Source organism: Macaca thibetana, chromosome 1 (genome assembly GCF_024542745.1).
Source record: "Macaca thibetana thibetana isolate TM-01 chromosome 1, ASM2454274v1, whole genome shotgun sequence".
NCBI classification, from domain to species: domain Eukaryota; kingdom Metazoa; phylum Chordata; class Mammalia; order Primates; family Cercopithecidae; genus Macaca; species Macaca thibetana.
In genome coordinates, this window is record NC_065578.1 from 28,047,537 (window position 1) to 28,073,354 (window position 25,818).

Below are 25,818 nucleotides of genomic sequence, written 5' to 3' on the forward strand. Positions count from 1 at the left end.
GATATAGACTATCTGGGGAAGGGGGAGATTAAGGAGTATTTCAGATTGGATGGTCCAATCTAATTTAGAAGGCTTCTCTGAGGAGCTTCATTTGAGCTGAGACCTGAATTATGCGAAGGAGCCAGCCATCTCAAAATCTAGGGGAAGAGCCTTGCAGAAGAGGGAGTAGCGAGTACAAAGTCCTAAAGGTAGGAATGAGCTTGCCGTGTGTCTAGAGCAGTGCTGTCCCATGGACCTTTCCGTGCTGATAGAAATCTTTCATTTTGTGATATCCAGTTCAGTAGCCAATAGATATATGTTTCTGTCCACTAAGAACTTGAAATGTGGCTATGTAACTGAGGAACAGAATTTTAATTCCAATTTAAATAGCCACATGTGACGTATAGCTCTCATATCAGACAACATAGGTCTAGATTCCAGAAAATGAAGGGGTGAGGAGTACAAAATAAGTGAGGTCAGAGAAGTAGGTGGGAGCCAGATTGTATAGGGCTTTGTGGGCCACAGTAAAGAGTAGATTTTATTTCATTTGCACTGGGAAGCTATTAGAGAGAGTGATGTAATCTGAATCCCATTTTTAAAAGATCGCTGACAGCTGAAAAGTGCATTGAAGTGTCAGTGAAAGAAGCAGGGCGAAGGCTGTTGCAGAGTCTGGGACAGCTTGGACTTGAGTGTTGGCAACAAAGACAGTTCGGAAAAGTAGTCAGGGATACATTTGGAGATAGGGCTGACTGAATTGCTGATAAATTAAGTATTGGAGATGATAAGGAAAAGAAACTTAAGTTTTATTGCTTGGCTTAATCATTTAGTAGAATGAGAAAATCTGGGAGAGTAGCAGAGCTGGGGATATGGAAAATAAAAACTTCTATTGTGGATAAGTTAAGTTTGAGGCATAATCATTTAATCTTCATGTCTTTGCCATATTCAGATAACACTATCAGGCATCTCCCTCCTTGTCCAGTAAATCACCTTACGTCCAGTTTACCTTAGGTATGGGGAATTATCTTTTTATCCTCATTTTTCAGGTGAGAAAACTGAGGTTGGAAAGTTTAAGTGACTTGTTCAGCATCTCACAGACAGTAAGTTGCAAGCTATGACAAAAATCCAGGTCTGTCTGATAGCATGTTCCATGGCTTTTCCTGCTAAATGGAGTTTCATGGTTATATAGATACTATGCCTGATGTATTGCCTTTTCCTGATAGCAAAGATAACCAGAATCAAGTGTTAATGAGCTTTGGTACCTTGAACAAGTTAGAAAGCTGTACAGAAATCACAACTTGACTGCCTTATTACATTTATATTCCGGAAATTTTTTTAAGATGCATGGTGTTAACTTGTCCTGGTAATTACCACAGTTCTTGCTACAGTGTATTTAATAAATAAATATTGGCTGGGTGTGGTAGCTCACGCCTGTAATCCCAGCACTTTGGGAGGCTGAGGTGGGTGGATCATTTGAGGTCAGGAGTTCGAGACCAGCCAGGCCGACATGTTGAAACTCTGTCTCTACTAAAAATACAAAAATATTAGCCAATTAGCTGGGCATGGTGGCATGTGCCTGTACTCCCAGCTACTCAGGAGGCTGAGGCAGGAGAATCGCTTGACCGCAGGAGGCAGAAGTTGCAGTGAGCTGAGATCACACCTGCACACCAGCCTGGATGACAGAGTGAGACTCCGTCTCAAAAATAACAGTAAAGTAAAATAAAATATCATTCTGTCCCCGCTGTATTCCAATGTCACCTTTGTTATAAATCAGGTGACCATAAATTTGGGAGTTCATTTCTGGTCTCTCTAACCTCTTGTATTCATCGTTGTCTATCCTTGTGTCAATACCACACTATCTTAATTATTCTAGCTTTTATAAGTGTTATCTAAGTTCTCTAACAATATTCTCTAAGATTATCTTGGCTATTTTTAGCCCTTAGCATTATCTTACATATTGTGGAATCAGATTTTCAATTTCCACTAAAAAAGTCTTAATAGTTTTATTGAGATTTGGTTGATTATATGAATCAGTTTGGAGAGAATTGATATTATTATAATATTGAATCTTCTGATTCACAAACATGCTATAACCCTCCTTTTGTTTGGGTTTCCTTTAATTTCTCTCAGTAATGTTTTGCGATTTTTGGTGTAGGTAACTTGTGCATCTTATATTAGATTTATTCTTAGAGATTTGATGTCGTTTGCTATTTTATATTAGTATTATTAGACAGGATCTCTGTCATCCAGGCTAGAGTGCGATGGAGCAATCATGAGTCACTGCAGTCTCAGTCTCCCAGGCTCAGGTGATCCTCCCACCTCAGCCTCCCAAGTAGCTAGGACTACAGGTGCACGCCACCATACCTAGCTAATTATTTTTTATTTATTTATTTATTTTTTTTAGAAACAGGGTCTTGCCATGTTGCCCAGGCTGGTCTCAAACTCCCAGGCTCAGGCGATCCTCCCACCTTGGCTTCCCAAAGTGCTAGGATTACAAGAGTGAGCCACCACACCCAGCCATCTTTTGCTATCTTAAATGATATCTTTTGGTTTTTGGCTGGTTGCAGTGCCTCATGCCTATAATCCCAGCACTTTGGGAGGCCAAGGTGGGAGGATCACTTAAGCCTGAGAGTTCAAGACCAGCCTGGACACCATAGCAAGATGCTGTGTCTTAAAAAAAAATTAGCTGAGCATGGTGGTGCACACCTGTGGTCCCAACTACATGGAAGGCTGAGGGAGAAGGATCACTTCAGCCTAGGAGGTTAAGGCTGCAGTGAGCCGTTTCTGTGCCACTGTACTGCAGCTGGGGCGACAGAGGGAGACCCTGTCTCTAAAATAAAATAAAACAAATAAATGGTATCTTAAATTTGTTATTTTTGTTGTTTTGGTACATAGAAATACAATAGATTTTTCTAGTTTGACCTTATACTCAGTAATCTTACTAAAAAATTTATCATTAATTTTAATGGTTTATCTGTGGGTTATTTGGGGTATACATTATTGTGTACCCAACATCAACTGAAAATAATGATTGTTGTATTTCTTCCTTTCCATCTCGCACTTTTAATTTCTTTAATTGCTTTGTTGCTGGCTAAAACATCCAATGTAATGCTGAATACAAGCGTTAATAACTGTCATCTTTCCCAATTTTAGGGCTAAAGCTTCAGTATTTCATCAAGCTTCCTTATATGGTATTTTCTTTATCATATAAAGAAGTTTTCATTCTAGTTTCCTACATGTTTCAATTGTGAATTAGTGTTACTTTTATCAAATGCTTTTTACTTCATCTGTTGATATCATAAAATGATTTTTCTCCTTTTTATGTGGTGGATTATTTTTACTTTCAATTTTTAAACCACCTAAGAATTTTTGGAGTAAGCTCAAATTGGTCATAATACACTTTTCTTTTTTATCATTTTGGGGTTTTTCCTTTTTTGTCATGTTGTGGTCAGGCTTTAGCTTCAAATTTATGCTGGTCTCATAAAATAAATTGAAAAGAATTCCTTCTTTTTCTGTTCTCTGGAAGAGTTTGTTGAAGACTGTTGTCATTTCTTTGTTACCATTTAGAAGAATTCGCCTTTGAAGCCATATCTGGTCCTAGAGATCTCACTGTGGGAGGTTCTTTACTTACAGATTCAGTGTCTTTATTAGATAAGGGACTATTAAAATGTTCTAGTTCTTGTTTCAGTTTTGATAAACTGTGTTTCTTTTTTCTTTCTTTCTTTCCTTTTTTTTTTTTTTTTTTTTTGGAGAAACAGTCTTAGCTCTCTCAGGCTGGAGTACAGTAACGCCATCATAGCTTGCTGTAGCCTTGACCTCCCAGGCCCAAATGATCCTCCCACCTCAGCATCCTGAGTAGCTGGTACCACAAGTACACGCTACCACACCCCACTAATTTTTTAATTTTTATAGAGACAAGGTCTTACTGTGTTGCCCAGGCTGATCTTGAACACCTGGGCTCAAGCAGTCCTCTCACCTAGGCCTCTCAAAGTGCTGGGATTATAGGTGTGAGTCATTGCACCTGGCCTAGTTGTGTTTTTCTAGGCAATGTGCATTTTATCTAAATTTCCAAATATATTTACATAAGGCTGGGTATCTTTTTAATACCTGTAAGAACTATAGCAGGGTCCACTTTTTGCATTCGTGATATTGGTAAGTTGTACCCTTTTTGTTTCAAATAGGCTTGCTAGAGATATATTGATTTTATTAATCTTTTCTTTCTTAAATTGTAAATTGACTATATATTTATTATTTACTTATTTATTTGTGAGATGGAGTTTTACTCTTGTTGCCCAGACTGGAATGCAATGGTGCGATCTCAGCTCACTGCAACTTCTGCCTCCCAAGTTCAAGCAATTCTCCCACCTCAGCCTCCCAAGTAGCTGGGATTACAGGTGTACGCCACCATGCCCAGCTAAGTTTTGCATTTTTAGTAGAGACGGGGTTTCACCATGTTGGTCAGGCTGGTCTCTACCTCCTGACCTCAAGTGATCTGCCTACTTCAGCCTCCAAAAGTTCTGGGATTGTGGGCATGAGCCACCAAGCCGGGATGACAATTTATAATTGTATATATTTATGGGGTACAAAGTAATCTTCTTAATTTTTTCAAAGAACCAACTTTTGGTTTTGTTGTTTTTTTCCTATTATATATACTTTAACTCATGTCAGCTCATATCTTTATTATCTTTATTTTCTTTACACTTTTATTGAGCTTTTTTAAAAATAATTTCTTGAACTAGATACTCATTAATGTTCATTATTTCTTTTTTTTATTTTTATTTTTGTTTTGTTTTGTTTTGTTTTTGAGACGGAGTCTCGCACTGTCACCCAGGCTGGAGTGCAATGTTGCAATCTTGGCTCACTGCAACCTCTGCCTCCCGGGTTCAAGCGATTCTCCTGCCTCAGCCTCCTGAGTAGCTGGGACTACAGGTGCACGCCACTATGCCCAGCTAATTTGTGTGTGTGTGTGTGTGTGTGTGTGTGTGTGTGTGTGTGTGTTTTGTTTGTTTGTTTGTTTTTCAATAGAGATGGGGTTTCACAGTGTTGGCCAGGATGGTCTCAATCTCTTGACCTCGGGATCCACCCGCCTCGGCCTCCCAAAGTGCTGGGATTACAGGCGTGAGCCACCGGCACCCAGCCAATGTTCATTATTTCTTACAACTTAACCTTAGAATGTAAGTGACTTGCCTAAGGTCACATAGCTAGTTGGAAAGAATTAGGAGGGAATCCAGGACCATTCTCCTAGGCCCATGCTTTTTACTCTTCACCATGATTACTTTTTTTTTTAAGAAAGGGTAGAATAAAAGTTAATAGTCAATATTGGTTGAGCACTTAGTATGTTCCAGGCACTGTTCTAAGCATTTTGCATATCTTTTAAGTATCTGAAGTGCATATAAACTGAATAGGACAATTTTTTTTTTGTAGTTCTGTTTTTAAATGTCTTTTTCTCTTTGTGCTATGGTATAAAAACTGGAAACATGTCTGTGGAACTATTTTTCCCTCCTTTCCTTAGATACTTCTCCATGCTCCTTAAAAGATACTTTTTCCCATTGAGTCACCCCTCCCTTTTCAAAAAATTAATATAACTCTGTAAGCTAGAGATGATGTATCAGGCAAACTTTTACAAGAATTGCTTTATAACGGCTCTCATTTTAATGATAAAAATGAGCATTCCCTTTCTCTTCTGTTACGTCTGGTCCTCAGAGCATCTGCCTCACCAGCTGGAATACCAAAACTGGTTCTGATCCCAGTTTTATGATAGAGTAGTAAGTTGCAAGGGTAGCTAATAATGATGACAAAGATTATATTTTTCTTGTACTTTTTGCTTTTCAAAGCATTTCCATGTATTCCTTTTTAATACTAGCTACTTAGTGGATAAGAAAAAGCATTTAGGAATTACGGTTTTACTCATGAGGAAACTGGAGCACAAAAGAAAGGGCCACACAACCAGGTAGTTCATCCATTCGGTGAGCAGTGATTAAGTGAATCTTGCCAGGGGTGTACATCCTTATCACCTTTGGAACTTTAAAACAAAACACATAGCTTATCTCACGCATCATCCAATTTTTTTGTTTTTCAAGACCTACAAATGATTTATGTGGTCCTCTGATAAAAGAACGACCCTACTGCACACTAGCAGAAATTGTGCTAGTAAATAACAGCTAGAAGTAGAAGTTGTTTGCCTTTACTCAGTCTGATGGTTTGAATTTTATTCTTTACTGCTCTAGTATGTAACTAAGTTTCTATTGTCAACCAAGAGCAATATAGTATTGAAGTTAGTGGGTCACCATCAGCGTTTTTCTTTGTGTAGACCTTCAGATATGGGAGATACTGGATTTTTAAGTTATGTATTGTCTATATATGCCCCAAAATGTTGTAAATATTAATAGCTGAATTAATAAAACTGAAGACCCACACATCTTAAAAAGCAATCACTACCCCCAACACTGTAAATATACTAAAAAGCATTGAATTATATATTTTAAATGAGTGAACTGTATGGTATGTGAATTATGTCTCAAAACTGTTTTAAAAAGCCACGATCACTACCATGATATTATAGAGTTAATATCTTCCATATTTTACCTACGATTAAACTAAAGTTTGTAAGATTAAGCTCCATGCCTTAGGTCACACTACTGTGTGTGACTGAGTCTGGGCCTAAGACTCATAATTTGGCTTTTGCCTCTGTTCCATGCAGCCTTTCACAGCCAGGGCTTTTTATTGTAATGTTATTATTTTTCCAATCTCTGAACTGTGTTTCTGTCAGTTTCCACACTAATACCTTCTTTTCCACATACAGTACAGATTGCCAAGGCTAGGAATGCTGAAGACATAAATCATTTGGCTCTGCAATATTAGTACTGGATTGAAACCAAAGACAAGTGGCAAAATAACACATGGTGAAAGCATGGGCTATGTTTCTGTGATGCCAGGCATAGTTGAATTAATTCTTTGAGAGGAGGTGTGAATACACATGTATAATGATACTTAAACACAACTGTGAGCAAAATATTTTGTCACATTCCCCTGTGTTGTCAGGTTTGGTCTGCCATCTGCCATTCTTGCAGTGACTGCTTAAAGTACCCATTAGTAGTAGCTCTGTGCTAATCCAGAGTTATTAGTACTAACCCAGTAGTAGCAATCTGTGCAAGAGGCCACAGATTTTTCATGGAAGATAAAGGAGAGGTTTTTTTTGGTTTTTTTTTTTTTTTTGAGACAGAGTCTCGCTCTGTTGCCCAGGCTGGAGTGCAGTGGTGCGATCTTGGCTCACTGCAAGCTCCGCCTCCTGGGTGCAAGCCATTCTCCTGCCTCAGCCTCCCAAGTAACTCGAACTACAGGCGCCCACAACCACGCCTGGCTAATTTTTTGTACTTTTTAGTAGAGATAGGTTTCACTGTGTTAGCTAGAATGGTCTCAATCTCCTGATCGTGTGATCCACCCGCCTTGGCCTCCCAAAGTGCTGGGATTACAGGCATGAGCCATAGCACCTGGCCAATAAAGGGGATTCTTGAATTTCTGCTGTTTTTCCGATATATTCTCTAAGGAATTAGTTCTTTCATTGGAGATTACTATAGGGTAATGAGCATTTCTTTCTTTTTCTTTTTCTTTTTTTTTTGAGACAGAGTCTGGCTCTGTTGCCCAGGCTGGAGTGCAGTGGCACAATCTCAGCTCACGCAAGCTCCACCTCCTGGGTTCAGGCCATTCTCCTGCCTCAGCCTCCCTAGTAGCTGGGACTACAGGCACCCACCACCACGCTTGGCTAATTTTTGTACTTTTAGTAGAGATGACATTTCACCACGTTGACCAGGCTGGTCTCGAACTCCCCACCTCAGGTGATCCGCCCACCTTGGCCTCCCAAAGTGCTGGGATTACAGGTGTGAGCCACCGCACCTGGCCAAGCATTTCTTTCTTGATATTGTTGTATGAAGTAGTTGAGAATTTAAAGTTTTTATCTGTTCAGATTTATGGAATTCCTTTATCTGATCCTTACAATTTATAAATCTAAAATTCAGGATGAATTATGTTCAGTTATAGTCAGTTTAAGAATGCAGGAAAGTATATAATAAAAATTACTGATTTCCATGCAAATTGATTAAAATATAAAAGTCTTGGCCGGGCGCAGTGGCTCACGCCTGTAATCCCAGCACTTTGGGAGGCCAAGGCAGGCAGATCAGTTGAGGTCAGGAGTTCGAGACAAGCCTGGCCAACATCGTGAGACCCCGTCTCTACTAAAGATACAAAAAATTAACTGGGCATGGTGGCACACGCCTATAGTCCCAGCTACTGGGGAGGCTGAGGCAGGAGAATCGCTTGAACCTGAGAGGCAGAGATTGCAGTGAGCAGAGATCGTGCCATTGCACTCCAGCCTAGGCGACAGAGCCTCTGTCTAAAAAAAAAAAAAAAAAAAAAAAGTCTTAGTACAAAAGAGGATAACAATATGTTATCAGAAACACAATGTCGAAAAACACTTTTATTCCTAGATACTGTCAGATAAGTGAAGTTTTATTACAAAGTGTAAATGTTTTATATCCCTGAAAGAATTAACATAAAAACCACAAAAATGGTATGAGTGATTGTTTTGAAGTAAGCTGTCTAAAACTTAGATACCAAATATTCCAACACAACAATTAGCTCTTAGAAAAGATCAAGATTTTATCATAAGCCTGTATAGTTTATTCTCTCTAAAACAGTGTATATAGCTTTTCCCCTAAATTAAGGTTTCTTAACCTCAGTAACTTCAGCCTCTATGCACTGGATGCCAGTACCTCCTTTCTCTTCCCTCCTCAGTTACAACAACCAAAAATGTCTCCAGACATTGCCAAATATTCTCTGGGGACAATTTACTCCAGTTGAGAACCACTGCCCTAAATATATTAGAGAATAAGAGCTATAATACAAATTGGTAAGACTGAGAGATAGTAGGACAGAACTCAAAAGATATTTTTGTTGGCCGGGCGCGGTGGCTCAAGCCTGTAATCCCAGCACTTTGGGAGGCCGAGATGGGCGAATCAGTTGAGGTCAGGAGATCGAGACCATCCTGGCTAACACGGTGAAACCCCGTCTCTACTAAAAAAAAATACAAAAAACTAGCCGGGCGCGGTGGCGGGCGCCTGTAGTCCCAGCTACTCGGGAGGCTGAGGCAGGAGAATGGCGTGAACCCGGGAGGCGGAGCTTGCAGTGAGCTGAGATCCGGCCACTGCACTCCAGCCTGGGCGGCAGAGCGAGAGTCCGTCTCAAAAAAAAAAAAAAAAAAAAAGATATTTTTGTTTAGGTTTGAGTACTGACAAAGATTTTGAGTTCGTGTTATTTTAATCAAAGGATATTATTAAAAGGGAGAGCATCTGATTCAAAGATTTGTCCTTACAAGCATCAGAAAGTAGTTCGTGTCTTACCAGAAGAGCCATTTATCAAGTTATTTTGTAATCATTCCAAGGAGGCTTACAGAAGAAATCAGACTTAATTCTTTTTTCTTACAATATATTTTTAGATTCCTGAAATAATCTTAAAGTGAACACATCTTTATTTTTAAAAGGCCTCATGGAAGAAATCACATTTAGTTGACCCTTTTTTCCCCACCATAGACAACATTGCAGGTTTTTGAAACTAAAATTACAAGATAAATGGATTTTCTATTTCTTTTCTTTGATCCTGTCTCCCCTGAATTCAGCATTCATGGAATATGATCATTAACACATTTTAGCCTTTCTACTGATGGTACATTTAACTTTCCTGTTGCTGTCAGTTCCCTGGCAGAGCACTAATGATTTATTTTTTACCCTCTGTATGATAGCCCACTACACACTGTAACATTTGTGTGTGCCCTGGATTCACAGTTATTTTGCCTGGTGACTTTGAAATAATACAGTAGCTCTGGCCTTTACTTATTCTTCCCTTTTCCCTTTCTCACATAGCAGCAGCTGTCGATTCGGCAGACCGAAGTCCTCGGCCCACTTCTGCACCCGCCATTGCTCAGGGTCAGGTTGCAGAAGGTGGCGTCCTAGATGCCTCTGCTAAAAAAACAGTGGTCCCTAAAGCACAGAAGGAAACAGTGAAGGCTGAAGTGAAAAAGGAAGACGAGCCACCTGAGCAAGCTGAGCCAGAGCCCACAGAAGCATGGAAGGTATGTCATCAGTCCAAATACTTAGCTAACTCACTTTGTGATTTAGAAGCCTTAACATTTTGACCAGGAACGTGTTCAAAGCAATTGCTTATTCTCATAGGCTCAACAAAGTTATTCCTTATTCTTTCTAAATGAAGATGTCTCCCATGAACCTGTAAAATATTTTCATAGAGTTATGTCAATAAGACTGTAAGCTATCTCAGAAGTTATAAGGTGACCCACTCCTTGACCCAACTATTATTTTTCTAAATGAACTTATAAAACACACCAGTATGATTGATCCTCTGCTTTTTAAAATAATTTTTACTCATCTAGAAGGAATCGCTACATAGATTTTTAAGACTAAGTTCTGCTATTGTGATTAAAATATAATTTTATTTTCTAAGATGGACGTATGCACAACATTTCCAACGAATAGGTATTACATAAAGCACATCTATGTGGTTGCTCAAATCTTAAGTAGCGTTACAAAAAGGAAAAGATCCATTATGTAGGAGAGGTTGTACTGCTGAGTTACCTATGGTTCTGAGTTAGTTGTATCCACAGTCACTGCACTGTGTTGAAAAATCACCAATTTAATTAGCAGATTTCCTAGACGGTGACTAGACTGACCTTTTATGTGTTAAGCTTCGTAAACACATTTAAGCAGTGATGGAATCGAAGTGCTAGCTCAGATTTATTGAAATAAATATAGGTCTTACGGTTGGCAACAGGAATTATGAGAAGCAGTCTTTATAAGGAGAATTACATTTTTATATGTCTGTTAAGAAATTAAAAAAAAAATTAAACTGAGTTAGATCTTAGTAAGTGTCCTCGCTTTGGCAGATGGATTAACCTTGTTCTTTTGGAGCCAGATCAATATCTAGTTTATTTCTAGAGCAGTGGACAATCTAACTCTGTTTTGATTGTATTTAAAAAAAAACAAAACAAAACAAAAACTGTTAGACCAGGTTTGGAGGTTCTCACCTGTAATCCTAGCACTTTGGGAGAGCAAGGCGGGCAGATCCCTTGAGCCCAGGAGTTCAAGACCAGCTTTGGCAAAATGGCGAAACCCCATGTCTACAAAAAATACAAAAACTAGCTGGGTATGGTGACGCACATCTGTAGTCCCAGCTCCTTGCGGGGGCTGAGACAGAAGGATAGCTTGAACCTGAGAGATTGAGGAGGCTTCAGTGAGCCGAGATTGCACCACTGCACTTCAGCCAGGGTGACAAAGTGATACCCTGTCTCAAATAGTGAAACCCTATCTCTACTAAAAATACAAAAATTAGCTGGGCGTGGTGGCAGGTGCCTGTAATCCCAGCTACTGGGGAGGTTGAGGCAGAATTCCCTGAACCTGGGAGGCAGAGGTTGCAGTGAGCCCAGATCACACCACTGCACTACAGCCTGAGTAACAGAGCAAGACTCTGTCTCAAAAAATAATAATAAAGAAAAAAGCAAACTGTTAAATATGACATACAGTTTTACTGTCCATTTGGGACTACCTTGAGTCCAAAGAAAAAAACAGATTGAGTGAATGGTAGGTGTTTACATTTTTGTACGTAGCCAAATATTTATGACATTGGTCTTCAGGTTCAGTGTCAACAATGCCCGTTTAATGTTAGACTACCTCCTCAGTTTTTGATGTTAGAATATCTCACCAGGCACTTTTGACTATCCCTCCATTTGTTATACTAACTAAAAAGTGTTAGCTTACTGGAATTGTTAGGGGAATCTTCCTAGTGGCTAAGATTCCTCTGGCTTTCTGCTGGCTGACTTTTACTCCTTTTTGCCTGTATCATAGACATAAATATCTTCAACAATAGGCTCCCTTTTTTCTTGGGAACTTGGCAGAGTAAAGAGATCACTACCTGGTATAAGCTTTCCAAGCCAATAGGGGGTCTTTGTTGCCAATTAATTCTACATAAATATATGATTTGAGATACTTGTGTTGAAATGAGACTGAAGACCACCTCTGATAACTTATTATAGTAATGGTGGTGGCAGAATTAAGGGTGACTCTGAGCTGATTTTATATGTAGCAGTTAGAAAATAACTCTGGTGGCAGGCACGGTGGCTTACGCCTGTAATCCCAGCAATTTGGGAGGCCAAGACGGGTGGATCACAGCCTGGCCAACATGGCGAAACCCCGTCTCTACTGAAAATACAAAAATTAGCTGGGCATGCTGGCAGACACCTGTAATCCCAGCTATTTGGGAGGCTGAGGCAGGAGAATCACTTGAACCTGGAAGACAGAGGTTGCAGTGAGCCGAGATCACGCCACTGCCAACCAGCCTGGGCAACAGAACAAGACTCTGTCTCAAACAAAACAAAACAAAACTATGGCATTTACCTGAAGCCATATTTATTATATAAAGCAATAGTAGTGATAAAGTAGCCTTGTAACTGTAAATTTCATTATCTGACATTAGTTTGAGATAGAGATGGCTTTTTGTTGTCATTTTAATGAGGTCTATTCTGCAAGTATGGCAGTAGGTACTATCTCCCCCATGTATGTTGTTATCTCATTTAATGTTCTATGTAGGGGCATACACAGAAATACTGTTGCTACTTGGCCTCAATTCTTTTTTTTGAGATGGAGTCTTGCTCTGTCACCCAGGCTGGAGTGCAATGGTGCGATCTCAGCTCACTGCAACCTCCATCTCCCAGGTTTAAGCGATTCTCCTGCCTCAGCCTCCTGAGTAGCTGGATTACAGGTGCCCACCACCACGCCCAGTTAATTTTTATATTTTTAGTAGAGACAAGGTTTCACCATGTTGGCCAGGATTGTCTCGAACTCCTGACCTCAGGTGATCCACCTGCCTCGGCCTCCCAAAGTACTGGGATTACAGGCTGAGCCACCGTGCCTGGCTTGCCTCAATTCTTAAACTGAAGTAGAGGCTGTCAATTTTCTGCTATTGGATTGATAAAGATCCAAAGCAAAAAGAAGTCATTATTCATTTGAATGAGGAATTTAAGCTTTGTAAAATACATTTTTTTTTTTTTTTTAAGACGGAGTCTCGTTCTGTCGCCCAGGCTGGAGTGCAGTGGAGCGATATTAGTTCACTGCAACCTCCGCCCCTCCAGGTTTAAGCAATTCTGTGCCTCAGCCTCCGGAGTAGCTGGGATTACAGGTGCGTGCCACCACGCCCGGCTAATTGTTTTGCATTTTTAGTAGAGACGGGGTTTCACCATCTTGGCCAGGCTGGTTTTAAACTCCTGACCTCGTGATCCACCCGCCTCGGCCTCCCAAAGTGCTGAGATTACAGGCATGAGTCACCGCTCCCGGCCTGTAAAATAATTTAACATTATTGTTTGCTAAATGCACAATTCTAGGAAGACATTATCTCCATTTTATCCATAAGAAATTTAAGCTCTGGGGGGTAAAAAAAACTTGTTAATGACCACACAACAAGTATGCTGGGACTTAGAAATGACCCAAAACGGTTAATTACCCCTGGTAGTTAAAGTGCTGTAATGGGGTGTACTTAACTTAACACTTGACAGTGTCACTAATTTTGTAGCTCTCTCAGGTTTTTTAGACTCAGTTTAGGGAAAATAGCACAATGACATTATATTCCAAAGTAATGCTGCTTAGTGTAATTAAAAAGAATATCAACACCACAGATTGATGAGGTTCTGTAAAGAACTTAATGATATAAAGTGATTTAGCCCTTAGTAAAAACAATCAGTTTTTTAATTTAAGATATCCAATGCTTTGTGCGTTGCTCACTCTATTATGCTCCCTCTTAATAGCCTGTTTTGTTTTTTTTTTAATAATTACTCCATTTTCTATGTATAAAATGACATTACTAAAGGTATTTCAAAGCTAGGCAGGAGACCTTAGCTATTCTCTTTCTACTATTAATACTAAGGATGAATCTTGCCCTTCTACCAAACACATAGGCTCCACCTTCCTAGAGAAGATTGCAGTGTGTTGAATGTTGCAGCTGAATCCTGCATGTGCTTGTTTATAACCAGCCCTGGGAGTAATTTCATGTGTCAGTTACAATTTAAATTGGGTTTATTGTAATGTTTTGTTGTGTAATAAACTGAAGAATGAAGTGCCTCCTTAAGTATATTGTTCAACTAACAAAATCCTTTGTGTTTACCAGTTCGGTGTCATATGTGGTTTATTACATGTGTGCTTTAACTAAAGATTTTCTTCCTGTCATATATGTCATACGTTGATAACTTCATATGTAAATTTGTTTTTAAATGTTACTTAAAGTACTTCCAGATCATTTTTTAAAGGCAAAACAAAAACATGGCTATTGCATTAAATAAGCCTAAATTATTATTTTAAGTGGATACTTTTTTATAAATAAGTATAAAAATATATTTTCTTCATCAATAGAATACTTACCTTAATTTTCTTTTTTGATAATTTGGATATCCATGTTACCTTTTCAGCCTTGAAAATGTGATGGTAAACACAGATGACTTTTGGGAGTAATATCCTTCCCTGTAACACCCTCCATAAGACTGCATCATGATGATTACATATCAGCGTATTTCACACCAGCTTAAAGATGCAGCTTATTTGGAAACAACACTATTCATAGAAACCTACTAACCTAAAATGTTTTCACTACTTTATTTCTTAAATGTAGGTGGAAAAAACCCACATCGAGGTGACAGTACCCACCTCAAATGGTGACCAAACACAGGTTTGTGCCAATAGGCCACTTGTTCCTCTTTCCCTCCACCCGCTCAGTTTTTTTCTTCTCCCTTACTCCCTTTTCCTTAAAATTATAAAATGAAGGTTCAAACAAACTTCAATGAGCAACATTTTATCATTTTTCTTTCTTTTTTAAATTATGGCAAAACAGAAGCTTGCAGAAAAAACTGAAGATCTGATAAGAATGAGGAAGGTTAGCCATTTTTCACTTTCACAAAGCTACATTGCCATTTCACCCATGCTGACTTACAATGCATTAAAAAGACAGTGATCCATTCTTTTCATTGATTTCTTTTAATCAGGAGTTGTTAATACTTTCAAATAACGGATATGGGCCAGGCGCATTGGCTCACGCCTATAATCCCAGCACTTTGGGAGGCCAAGGCAGGAGGATCCCTTGTGGTCAGGAGTTTGAGACCAGCCTGGCCAACGTGGTGAAACCACATCTCTACTAAAAATACAAAAATGAGCCAGGTGTGTTGGTGCACGCCTTTAGTCCCAGCTACTTGGGAGGCTGAGGCATGAGAATCGCTTGAACCTGGGAGGTGGAGGTTGCAGTGAGCTGAGATCATGCCACCGTGCTCCAGCCTGGGTGACAGCTATACACATATATTTACATAAACTGAAGAAACCATAATCCTATACTATATGTTGAAAAGTTTCATTAAACTTTTCATTAAACAGTGAGAGTCAAACCTATCTTTTATATTTAAAAATGTATAAGAACTATTTCACAATGACATCATATTCTTAGAATGATTGATAATATTTTATACACATTTATCATAAAATGAAAACCATCATAGCTGGGTGTGATGGCTCACACCTGTAATCCCAGCACTTTGGGAGGTTGAGGCAAGAGGATCCCTTGAGTCCAGGAGTTCAAGACCAGCCCGGGCAACATAGGGAGACCCCGTCACTTCAAAAAAATAAATTAATTAACCAGGCGTGGTGATACACTCCTGTGGTCCCAGCTACTTGGGAGGCTGAGGCAGGAGGCTCACTTGAGTCCAGGAGGTTAAGGCTGCAGTGAGCCACAACTGCACCACTACATTCCACCTATGTGACAGAGTAAGACCCTGTCTCCAGAAAAACACCCTCTGTAGCAGCAGCCCCAGTACTGTGTATAACTATGGGTTTGACTTCTCTGTGCCTCATTCTTTTCATCTATAGAGTGGGATGAATCAGTTTGAATCAGTTAACTGAATATATTTATTGGCTGATCATGTATAAAATGATAATCTTTCTTAGATCTTTTTTATAAAAGAGGTCTAATTTTTTATTAGATTTTGTAATTAGAGATTATAAAATCTCTAATTATACTCAGTGTCACTAAGTATAAAATACATCCCAAAAGCTAAATAATGTTTTTAAAGCATTTCTTCACTCCATGATACCTGGAGTTTCAGTGTTTTTTAGAGTCATATGTTTTAAGGTAACCCTCAAACAGTTCAATTTCAAAAATGAACATAAAACAGCTTGTTATGCCGGGTGCGGTGGCTCAAGCCTGTAATCCCAGCACTTTGGGAGATCCGCCCGAGACGGGCAGATCACAAGGTCAGGAGATCGAGACCATCCTGGCTAACACGGTGAAACCCCGTCTCTACTAAAAAATACAAAAAAAAAAAAAAAAAAAAACTAGCCGGGCGAGGTGGCGGGCGCCTGTAGTCCCAGCTACTCGGGAGGCTGAGGCAGGAGAATGGCGGGAACCCGGGAGGCAGAGCTTGCAGTGAGCTGAGATCCGGCCACAGCACTCCAGCCTGGGCGACAGAGCGAGACTCCGTCTCAAAAAAAACAAAAACAAAAACAAAAAAAAAACAGCTTGTTACATAAGAAGCCAATGAAGCCAGGAGCACTGTCTATTTGAATAACATCATCACATTCTTTCATCATTCATGAACAAGGTCATCGTTTTCTCGTGGTAATCATGTTCTCTGTGTGTCCTTGTGACTCTGACCATTTCATGTTGGCATATGCTGCGCTGTGGACATTAAATTTTAAATATTTTTTGGTTTGCCAATTTTCAGTTTTTTCCCGCAAGAACAACATTTTAATTTTTTATGCTTTTCTGTTTTTCCCCCCTTTCATTTTCACAGAAAAAGAGAGAAAGACTAGATGGTGAAAACATTTATATCAGACATAGCAATTTAATGTTGGAGGTTTGTATGAACTTGAAGCTTATTTCAGTTGGTTGCCTGGAACCTTCTGCATTCTTTGCTGATCCCCTTTTCTTCATTCTTTGCTGCATTTGGTTTTGCATGCCATTGCATGAAGGAACTTTAGGTTTAAAATGCTTTTGCATGTTGGTGAACATGAAGATATGCAAACATCTCGCCTTCTGATTCTTTTTAGTTTCTGTCATACTTACCTGGAAAAATATATGATTGGGACTACCTCTACCTCTCATGGTTCCATTGTTTTACCCACCGTTAGAAAGTTCTACATCATTGCTAAAATTTCCCTTAATTTTCCAAGAGTATAAACTTCCATGTGTCCCAAGATGCAAATTTGCACTATTCTTTCATTTTCTGAACTAAGAGAGTGTGAAAAAGTAGGGAATTCAAAATGGACTTAAAATATTGGAGATAATAGAAAAATGACAGAAGAACTGTCAGGGGGGAAAAAAGAAAGATATAAGAAGGAAAGAGGGGAGCCTAGCATTTAATGAGTAGTTACTATAAGATGGTTTAATCATAAAAACAGGCCTGTGGGTATGGGATTGTTATTTTAAAGATGAGAAAGTTGAAGCTCAAAGAGATTAAGTAATTTTCCTGTAGTCCCAGAACTGGAAAGCCAAGATGTGAGGATCTATCCAACTCTATTAAACCACACTGTTTTCCACTCAGAAACAGCAACATGCTGTCTGCTATAAGAGTTGTGAGATTATTTTCCCATTTTATTCAACATTGGTCATATATATACATATATATATATTTTTTTTTTTGAGATGGCGTCTTGCTCTGTTGCCCAGTCTAGAGTGCAGTGGCATGATCTCGGCTCACTGCAAGCTCCGCCTCCCAGGTTCATGCCATTCTCCTGCCTCAGCCTCCCAAGTAACTGGAACTACAGGCGCCTGCCACCACACCTGGCTAATTTTTTGTATTTTTTAGTAGAGATGGGTTTCATTGTGTTAGCCAGGATGGTCTCAATCTCCTGACCTCGTGATCCACCCGCCTTGGCCTCCCAAAGTGCTGGAATTACAGGCATGAGCCACCGCGCCTGGCCTATAAAGGAGATTCTTGAATTTCTGTTGTTTTTCTTATATATCCTCTAAGGAATTAGTTCTTTCATTGAAAATTACAACAGGGTAATGAGCATTTCTTTCTTTTTGTTTTCTTTTCTTTCTTTTTTTTTTTTTTTTTTTTTTGAGACAGTCTGGCTCTGTTGCCCAGGCTGGAGTGCAGCGGCACGATCTCAGCTCACTGCAAGCTCCGCCTCCTGGGTTCAGGCCATTCTCCTGCCTCAGCCTCCCGAGTAGCTGGTACTACAGGCGCCCGCCACCACGCCCTGCTAATTTTTTCCAGTTTTAGTAGAGACGGGGTTTCACTGTGTTAGCCAGGATGGTCTTGATCTCCTGACCTCATGATCCGCCCTCCTTGGCCTCCCAGAGTGCTGGGATTACAGGCATGAGCCACTGCGCCTGGCCTTTTTTTTTTTTTTTTTTTTTTTGAGGCAGGGTCTCACAGAATTACCCAGGCTGGAGTGCAGTGGCACAATCACTGCTTACTGCACACTCAGCCTCCTGGGCCCAAACAATCCTCCCATCTCAATCTCCTGAGTTGCTGGGGCTATGGGTGCACGCCACAATGCCCAGCTAATTTTTAAATTTTGGTAGAGACAGGATCTCAATATGTTGCCCAGGCTGGTCTTAAACTCCTGGACTCAAGTGATCCTTCTGCCTTAGCCTCCCAAAGTGCTGGGGTTACAGGCATGAGCCACTGGACCCAACCTAAACTTTAAAAACTAGATAGATCTCTGGCTTAATATATAGCCTCTAATAATTATTTAAACCTCATCTTATTCCTTGTCAATATCTGTATTTTGAGTACTTGTTACGTATAAAGGCTTTAAGAAAAATTATGCCCAGCCTTCATTAAACATGTATTGCATGGTGGGTGCAATACCAAGTGCTTTACATATATTTGTCTCGCTTAACATGAAGTTTTTCAAGGCTGGATCCTCAGATATTTCAAACTTAGCAACTAGATCTCTTTGTTTTAGCCCATATCTGAAACTAGATCTGAGTAGTTCCATCTTCAGAGACTAGGAAGAATAGTGAATGTTGGTTGATTTCCTTTATTTGGCAGTGTAACATCTTGAAATTCTAAACATGCATATTTCCTGACTAGTTCATCTTCAGTGCTTCCTCTTAACTGGAACCTGCAGTACCAATCATATATTTGTCATTTGTTTCATGAGGTGTGTTATGGCTTCTGAGACTCACAAAGTCCCTGTGTGTGATGTGTTTTTCCCTCAGCATTTCATTGACAGCCATGAGAGGGGATTTCTAAATAAGTGTGTTTGAAAATTAAAACCACTAACTGCCTTTTGAGAACATTTTATATTTAATGAAGTGTTTGGTTTGATTGCTGCTAAAATTATGAAGTGATAGGCATCAAAAAGTGTCTAACCTGAACACAGCCAAAGTAATTTGGCCATCATTCTTTAGTTATTATAAAGTTTTTCCCCAGTAAGGAAGTTCTCTCAAGTTATCTGTCACTCCAGCAGGCTTTTTTTTTTTTTTTAAGCATCCCTCCTCCCTCTTCTCCTACCCCGCCCCCACTAATGCTTTGTTCTGGCACAAATAAGGTCGAGTTCATTTTTAGATCTACCGCCTCCTCCATCTCCCAGAGAGAACCTGTAGCAAGTTGTCTATGACAAATTCTATTTGGAACAGGTCCCTTTGAGATCTTAATTTTACTCTGTGCCCCCACAGGTTTCCAACAAAGCCAGCTAAGAAGGATGGAGAAAGCTCCCTCAGAAGCTACTGGTTTTACCAAAATATTTATTTTCTCAGGTTCCAAGCCAATCCGAAGCTAGGCAAGAAGAGTAGCAAATCACAAGTCTCTTATATTAAGAGGTTAACTCAGAGAGTTATCATTTTACATAGCATCTCTTGCTCATTTTTGTTTTGCTCTATTCACACTTTTAACCTTCCCAAATGTATTAAGTTGGTCTTGGCCCAAACAGATTTTAATTACCAGTGAGGAGCTGGGCCATGGGACCTTACATGCCTGGTGGGTCTGGTTGCTCAGTCTAACACTGGGTCTTTGAATGGGCTTGTTCATGCTTTTCTTTAGCTACTAGACATGCTTTTCTTGCTTTCAGCTAGAACAAAAGTGCAAACTGTTCTTTTCCCCATAGCGAAGTCCATATTCATAAAATATACTCACATTTCATCCCAACATGCGAAACAAGCTCTTCTGGATGCTACAGGATCGCCCTTTTGGAGTTAGCTTTCTATTTGATCTTAAAGCAGGTATACATGGTTCAGTCTTGCAAAAATAAATAGACTAGTTAATGATTTTTCTGAATGAATATCTCCAGAATCAAAATTGTCTCACTGATTATTCTTATGCTGTTTTCCCTTTGACATTGCTTTTGAAAGAGTTTTATTTAGTTAAAACCTGTATTACCCTCAGAAAAAACTTTTAAGCAAAATTTTATTGACATGAATTCTAATTTTTTACCCCAATATAGCTGTTTCCTTCAGAGCCAAAAAAGAAAGACTAAATCCAAAATTCACCCAGCATATTAGGAAATGTATTTAGCATTATGCTTTTCTTGGATACAGAGCTGCCTTGATATGTAATAAATTTTTTGCAGTCATCAAGTGATGGGCTCCCACATGTTTTGATCTCAAGCATAGATCTTTTAAGGTTTTTTGAAGTGTTGTTGGACAAAGAACGTTTGAATTTTTGTCTTCAAGTATATTTACCAGATTATTTTTGGCCAAGTCCCCTTTTTGAAAGTTGTTATATACCTCCTTTTACATAAACCTGAATATTATTTCTAGCTCATGCTTTATTAACCTAAGCTTCGTTCATTTCTCCCTGGAATATCCCTTTAATAGCTTGCCTGTACCTCAGGTTGCCCAATATTCAAATTTGCTAGAATATATACCTACTATGTACCCACAAAAATTAAAAAGAAAATTTAATCTGCTGGAACAGTTGAGTTATTTTAAATTGTCAAGGAGATATATAAAGTATTTGGTGAACTCTTGTTAACTCACTCTCAATCCTTTGAAGATCATTGGAAGAGGTCCCTGGTTTGAGTCGTACTAAGTAATGAAGTGAAGGTGTTAGAGGCTAGAAAGCCTAAGGGTTTTAGTTTATGTGCATATTATTGACAAAGAAAAAATGTCATTGTGTTATATACCTCTGGGTGATTTTTCAGAGGTAGTAACAGTCAGCTCTGGAGCCTTTAACTAGGAATTTCAGTAATAAATTTTTACATCAAAAAAGGGCTATTCTTGTTTATCAAAAAGCAAAAACAGCCACCTAGTAATAGAGAAGTAAAACCATCTCCAGGTAGAAATAGAAGGATACTGTATGTTTGCAGCTCAACAAGACAAGACAGTCAATGGTGGATTGTATGTTTCACCATGCCTTCATTAAACAGTTTGTTTATCTATTGCTATCTCCATCCTCCTGAGCTGAGCCTAAAATAATTTCTTATCAAGCTGAGGCTAATTGAGTTGTGGAACTACCTTCTTGGGATGAGGAGTTAGAGATCTAGTGCTGTGTCACATGGGAAGAAGAGTCATAAATTAAGGCGTGAGTTCTTTATGGGTTATATAACTGCTAACAGCTATGGAGTTGTGATACTTCACAGCTTCCAAGAAAAGCACTTTATTTAAAGAAAAAAAAAGGCAAGCAAATATACCATGTTGTATATTTATAATCTGAATGCAGATTAGTAACATCTGTCCTGGATGTGGTGTGTTTTCTACCAGTGCCCAGTCTCTGACGGGTTGCCCTTGGTTATGTTGTTTGTCCTGATTATGTATTGTTTTGCATCTTTGTCCTTTCAACTATAGGATTTAGACAAGAGTCAAGAGGAGATCAGAAAACATCATGCTAGCATCAGTGAGCTGAAAAAGAACTTCATGGAGTCTGTACCAGAACCACGGCCTAGTGAATGGGATAAACGCTTATCCACTCACTCCCCCTTCCGAACTCTTAACGTCAATGGGCAAATCCCCACAGGAGAAGGAGTGAGTACTTTGTCCACATGACCAATTGTGAAAATGGAGGGAATAAATGTTTTTATGTGTTAATATTCTGTATCTGAGAGAAAGCTTAGAGCTGAAATTTGGATTTGGTGCCTCACTATATTCATTGCTGCTTTAAGGCATTTGTAATCAAATACTTACTTTTTTTAAAGTCATATAGGCTACCCAGTCCAATTGTAGGAGCCATTTGGAGCCACCAGGAGATGATTAGCCTCTGAGAACTATCTCTGCAGCTACATGCTTCTGGCTAATGATTGTTTATAAACTGACCATAAGCCAGTAGAGGTTTATTTGTATTCAAACTGTGCCTTCAGGGACTCGAAAGTTTACTAAATTTAGGAAGTCAAAATAGGAAAGAGATTAGTCTTTTTAAAAAGCTTTATTTGCTTTGGGAGGCCGAGGCGAGTGGATCACGAGGTCAGAAGATCAAGACCATGGTGAAACCCCGTCTCTACTAAAAATACAAAAAAATTAGCCAGGCGTGTTGGCGGACGCCTGTAGTCCCAGCTACTTGGGAGGCTGAGGCAGGAGAATGGCGTGAACCCGGGAGGCAGAGCTTGCAGTGAGCCGAGATCATGCCACTGCACTCCAGCCTGGGCGACAGAGTGAGACTCTGTCTCGGGAAAAAAAAAAAAAAAAGCTTTATTTGAACATTTACACAATTTAGAAATATCTGAATGGTTCCCCACAATTATATAGTAACCCAAGGAGCCCCCTAAGCCAGAGAATTCAGATCTCCAAATATTAATTATTGTATTTCAATTTTAGAAAAACTGTGGGCTGGTCACCATGGCTCATGCCTGTAATCCCAGCACTTTGGGAGTCCAAGACAGGCGGATCGCTTGAGTCCAGGAGTTTAAGACCAGCCTGGGCAACATGGCAAAACCCCATCTCTACAAAAATTAGTCAGGTATAGTGGTGCGCACCTGTGTAGTCCAGCTATTCAGGGGGCTGAAACAGGAGGATTGCTTGAGCCAGGAGACCAAGGCTTCAGTGAGCCATGATTGCACCACTGCACTCCGGCTTGGGTGACAGAGTGAGACCCTGTCTCAAAAGAAAGGAAAAGGAAAACTATTTATTTTATCTTTATGAGTAACATTAAACTTTTAATACACTGTTGTGTGAGATAGTCACAATTAGAGCTCAGGGGCTCTTCTTTTTCTTTTATTGTTATCATTACCTATTTTAGAAATCCTACATCTGGGCCGGGCGTGGTGGCTCACACCTGTAATCCCAGCACTTTGGGAGGCTGAGGTGGGCGGATCACGAGGTCAGGAGTTCGAGACCAGCCTGGCCAGCATGGTGAACCCCGTATCTACTAAAAATACAAAAATTAGCCGGGCATGGTGACGCATGCCTGTAATCCCAGCTACTCAGGAGGCTGAGGTAGGAGAATTGCTTGAACCTGGGAGGCGGAGATTGCAGTGAGCCGAGATCGCGCCACTGCACTCCAGATAGGGCAACAGAGTGAGACTCCGTCTCAAAAAAAAAAGAAAAAGAAAAAAAGAAATCCTACATCTGAATAAATGAATCTGTTAAACATTTAATGAAAATATCTTGAAAGTTACCATGAACATATACCCCAAAAGTTTTTATCTTTAGTCATTACAAGTGAAATATTTATATAGTCACAATCACTCAATAAGTGATTATGATTTAAAAATTATGTGCTTGTTTTTCCCCAAAAACAATAGCAGTTCTAGTTAAAAAAGGTAAAGTGATGTCTTAATAATTTTAAAAGTTTTTTTTTCTTTTTTTGAGATGGAGTTTCGCTCTTGTTGCCCAAGCTGGAGTGCAATGGCATGATCTCGGCTCACTGCAACCTCCACTTCCCGGCTTCAAGTGATTCTCCTGCCTTAGCCTCCCTAGTAGCTGGGATTACAGGCGCCTGCCTCCACGCCCAGCTAATTTCTTGTATTTTTAGTAGAGATGGGGTTTCACTACCTTGGCCAGGGTGGTCGCGAACTCCTGACCTCAGGCGATCCACCTGCCTCAGCCTCCCAAAGTACTGAGATTACAGGCATGAGCCACCGCACCTGGCTAAAACTTTTTTTTTTTTTTTAATTTTCAGAATTTATGGTAAACTATCCAAATTAGTTTCTGGAACTGGAGAAGGTAGTAAAAGTTGGTTCATAGGCTGGGCGTGGTGGCTCACGCCTATAATCCTAGCACTTTGGGAGGCTGAGGCGGGCGGATCACTTGAGGTCAGGAGTTTGAGACCAGCCTGGCCAACATGGCGAAATCCCATCTCTACAAAAAATACAAAAAAATTAGCCGGGCATGGTGGCATGTGCCTGTAATCTCAGCTACTTGGGAGGCTGAGGCAGGAGAATCGCTTGAACCCAGGAGGCAGAGATTGCAGTGAGCCGAGATCACGCCACTACACTCTAGCCTAGGCAACAGAGCAAGACTCCGTCTTAAAAAAAAAAAAAAAAAAAAGTTGGTTCACAAAGGGTACTTTTTGTATTTTTCAAAGTGTGACTAAAACTGGCTAACAGTTCTCCAGACAGAGCTGAACCAGTTTCACAAATAAGGCTGGAGAATACCTGAGTAATGGGCAGCTAAATAGAGATACCAGGGATGATAGGATGCTATTGTTTGCTACTTACTGTCCTCAGCCTCCATTTTCTATAAATGGACATTAGTTTTATGTTCTAAACCTAGAGCATGTATCCTGAACTGAGACAATAACTCTGCTTTCTGGGCAAGACCACTGTTTTCAGTGTCAGTAGGATACTTAATTTTGATGTATCTCTACTAATAAGAGTCATAAAGGGTCTAGTAGTTCTGGTTGTGGCTTGATTTGATTTAGAGGGTCTGGCTAGTCAAAACCAAATTGAACAATTCTGAACAAGTAATTTATCATATTGGGCCTCAGTTTATGGAGTAGATGATCTTTAAGGTCCCTGTGAACTCTAAAATTCTGTAAGTCTGTGACTCCATGAGAAAATGCCTTGTCGCTGTTTCACCTGGTTAGCCCAGTCTGCAAACTATAACTGCGTATTTTCTAGAAGTTTTCTTTTTGACTCTGTGCAAGTAATAAAAGATGCTCAACTACTTTGAAAAAGTAACTTGGTACTCTCTTGGATGAGGTTGAGTAAATTTGAATTGGTCTCCGTTTCCAGAAATTATCTTACGTCTTTTAATAGAAACCTTTCAGAAATCTTCTCAGGGTTGGTTTTGGGAATGGTGATGTCATTCTGTGTTCTTTAAAGAAATAACTTTTTATAAACTAAACAAGATCCATGGGAGTACTTGAACAATTTTAGCTCTATGCTATTATCCCTGTAAAGGAATAGTGGAATAAATAAGCACTGTATTATGGTGACCTTTAATATTGGGTAATTCCACTTTCTGGCATATCTTACTTTTTCTTTAACAATTGGGATACTATTTCTGTTCTCTGGGGATACCTCTTCCACCTTTGATGGTATTGTTGTTGCATTGCAAGGCAACTGAATTTTATATAATTTGTGTATGACCAGGTGAAGAAAACTTCTATGCTTCCCTCGGAAGGAAAGGTTGGTGGGCCAGAGGTAAAGCTGCTGTTATGACGTGTGCTTCTCAATCAGAATTTGCTCTTGTCATGGCACTAAGCAGATAATCCCCCCAGAACTGAACAACAGCTGCTGAATACTTTTTTTTTCTTTTGGCTCTACTAGTAAATTCACACCCACAGCCTTTCGGCCTAACACATAACACTTCCACTGCTGCAGCTTTTGCAGCTTTCAATTTGCTTATTTCGGCGCATGGCTGGTTGAAAAGCTGCATGAAGATAAAAATATGTATTCAGAGAGAAAATGAATTTAATTATACCCTATT

At 39.6% G+C, this 25,818-nt stretch overlaps 1 protein-coding gene across 9 annotated transcripts in view; it reads left to right on the forward strand.

Annotated features, from left to right (window-relative positions):
- The window catches only part of EPB41 (erythrocyte membrane protein band 4.1), a 339,397-nt gene that overhangs the window by 261,711 nt on the left and 51,868 nt on the right, over positions 1-25,818 (forward strand). For 5 of the 9 annotated variants that reach the window (XM_050794646.1, XM_050794655.1, XM_050794666.1 and 2 more), the window contains 6 exons: positions 9,891-10,099; positions 14,692-14,748; positions 14,911-14,952; positions 16,856-16,918; positions 21,802-21,978; positions 25,482-25,532. In XM_050794646.1, the coding sequence (XP_050650603.1) occupies positions 9,891-10,099; positions 14,692-14,748; positions 14,911-14,952; positions 16,856-16,918; positions 21,802-21,978; positions 25,482-25,532 (599 nt within the window). The remainder of the gene's footprint in view (positions 1-9,890; positions 10,100-14,691; positions 14,749-14,910; positions 14,953-16,855; positions 16,919-21,801; positions 21,979-25,481; positions 25,533-25,818) is intronic. The other 4 variants (XM_050794674.1, XM_050794680.1, XM_050794682.1 and 1 more) reach the window with 4 other exon arrangements.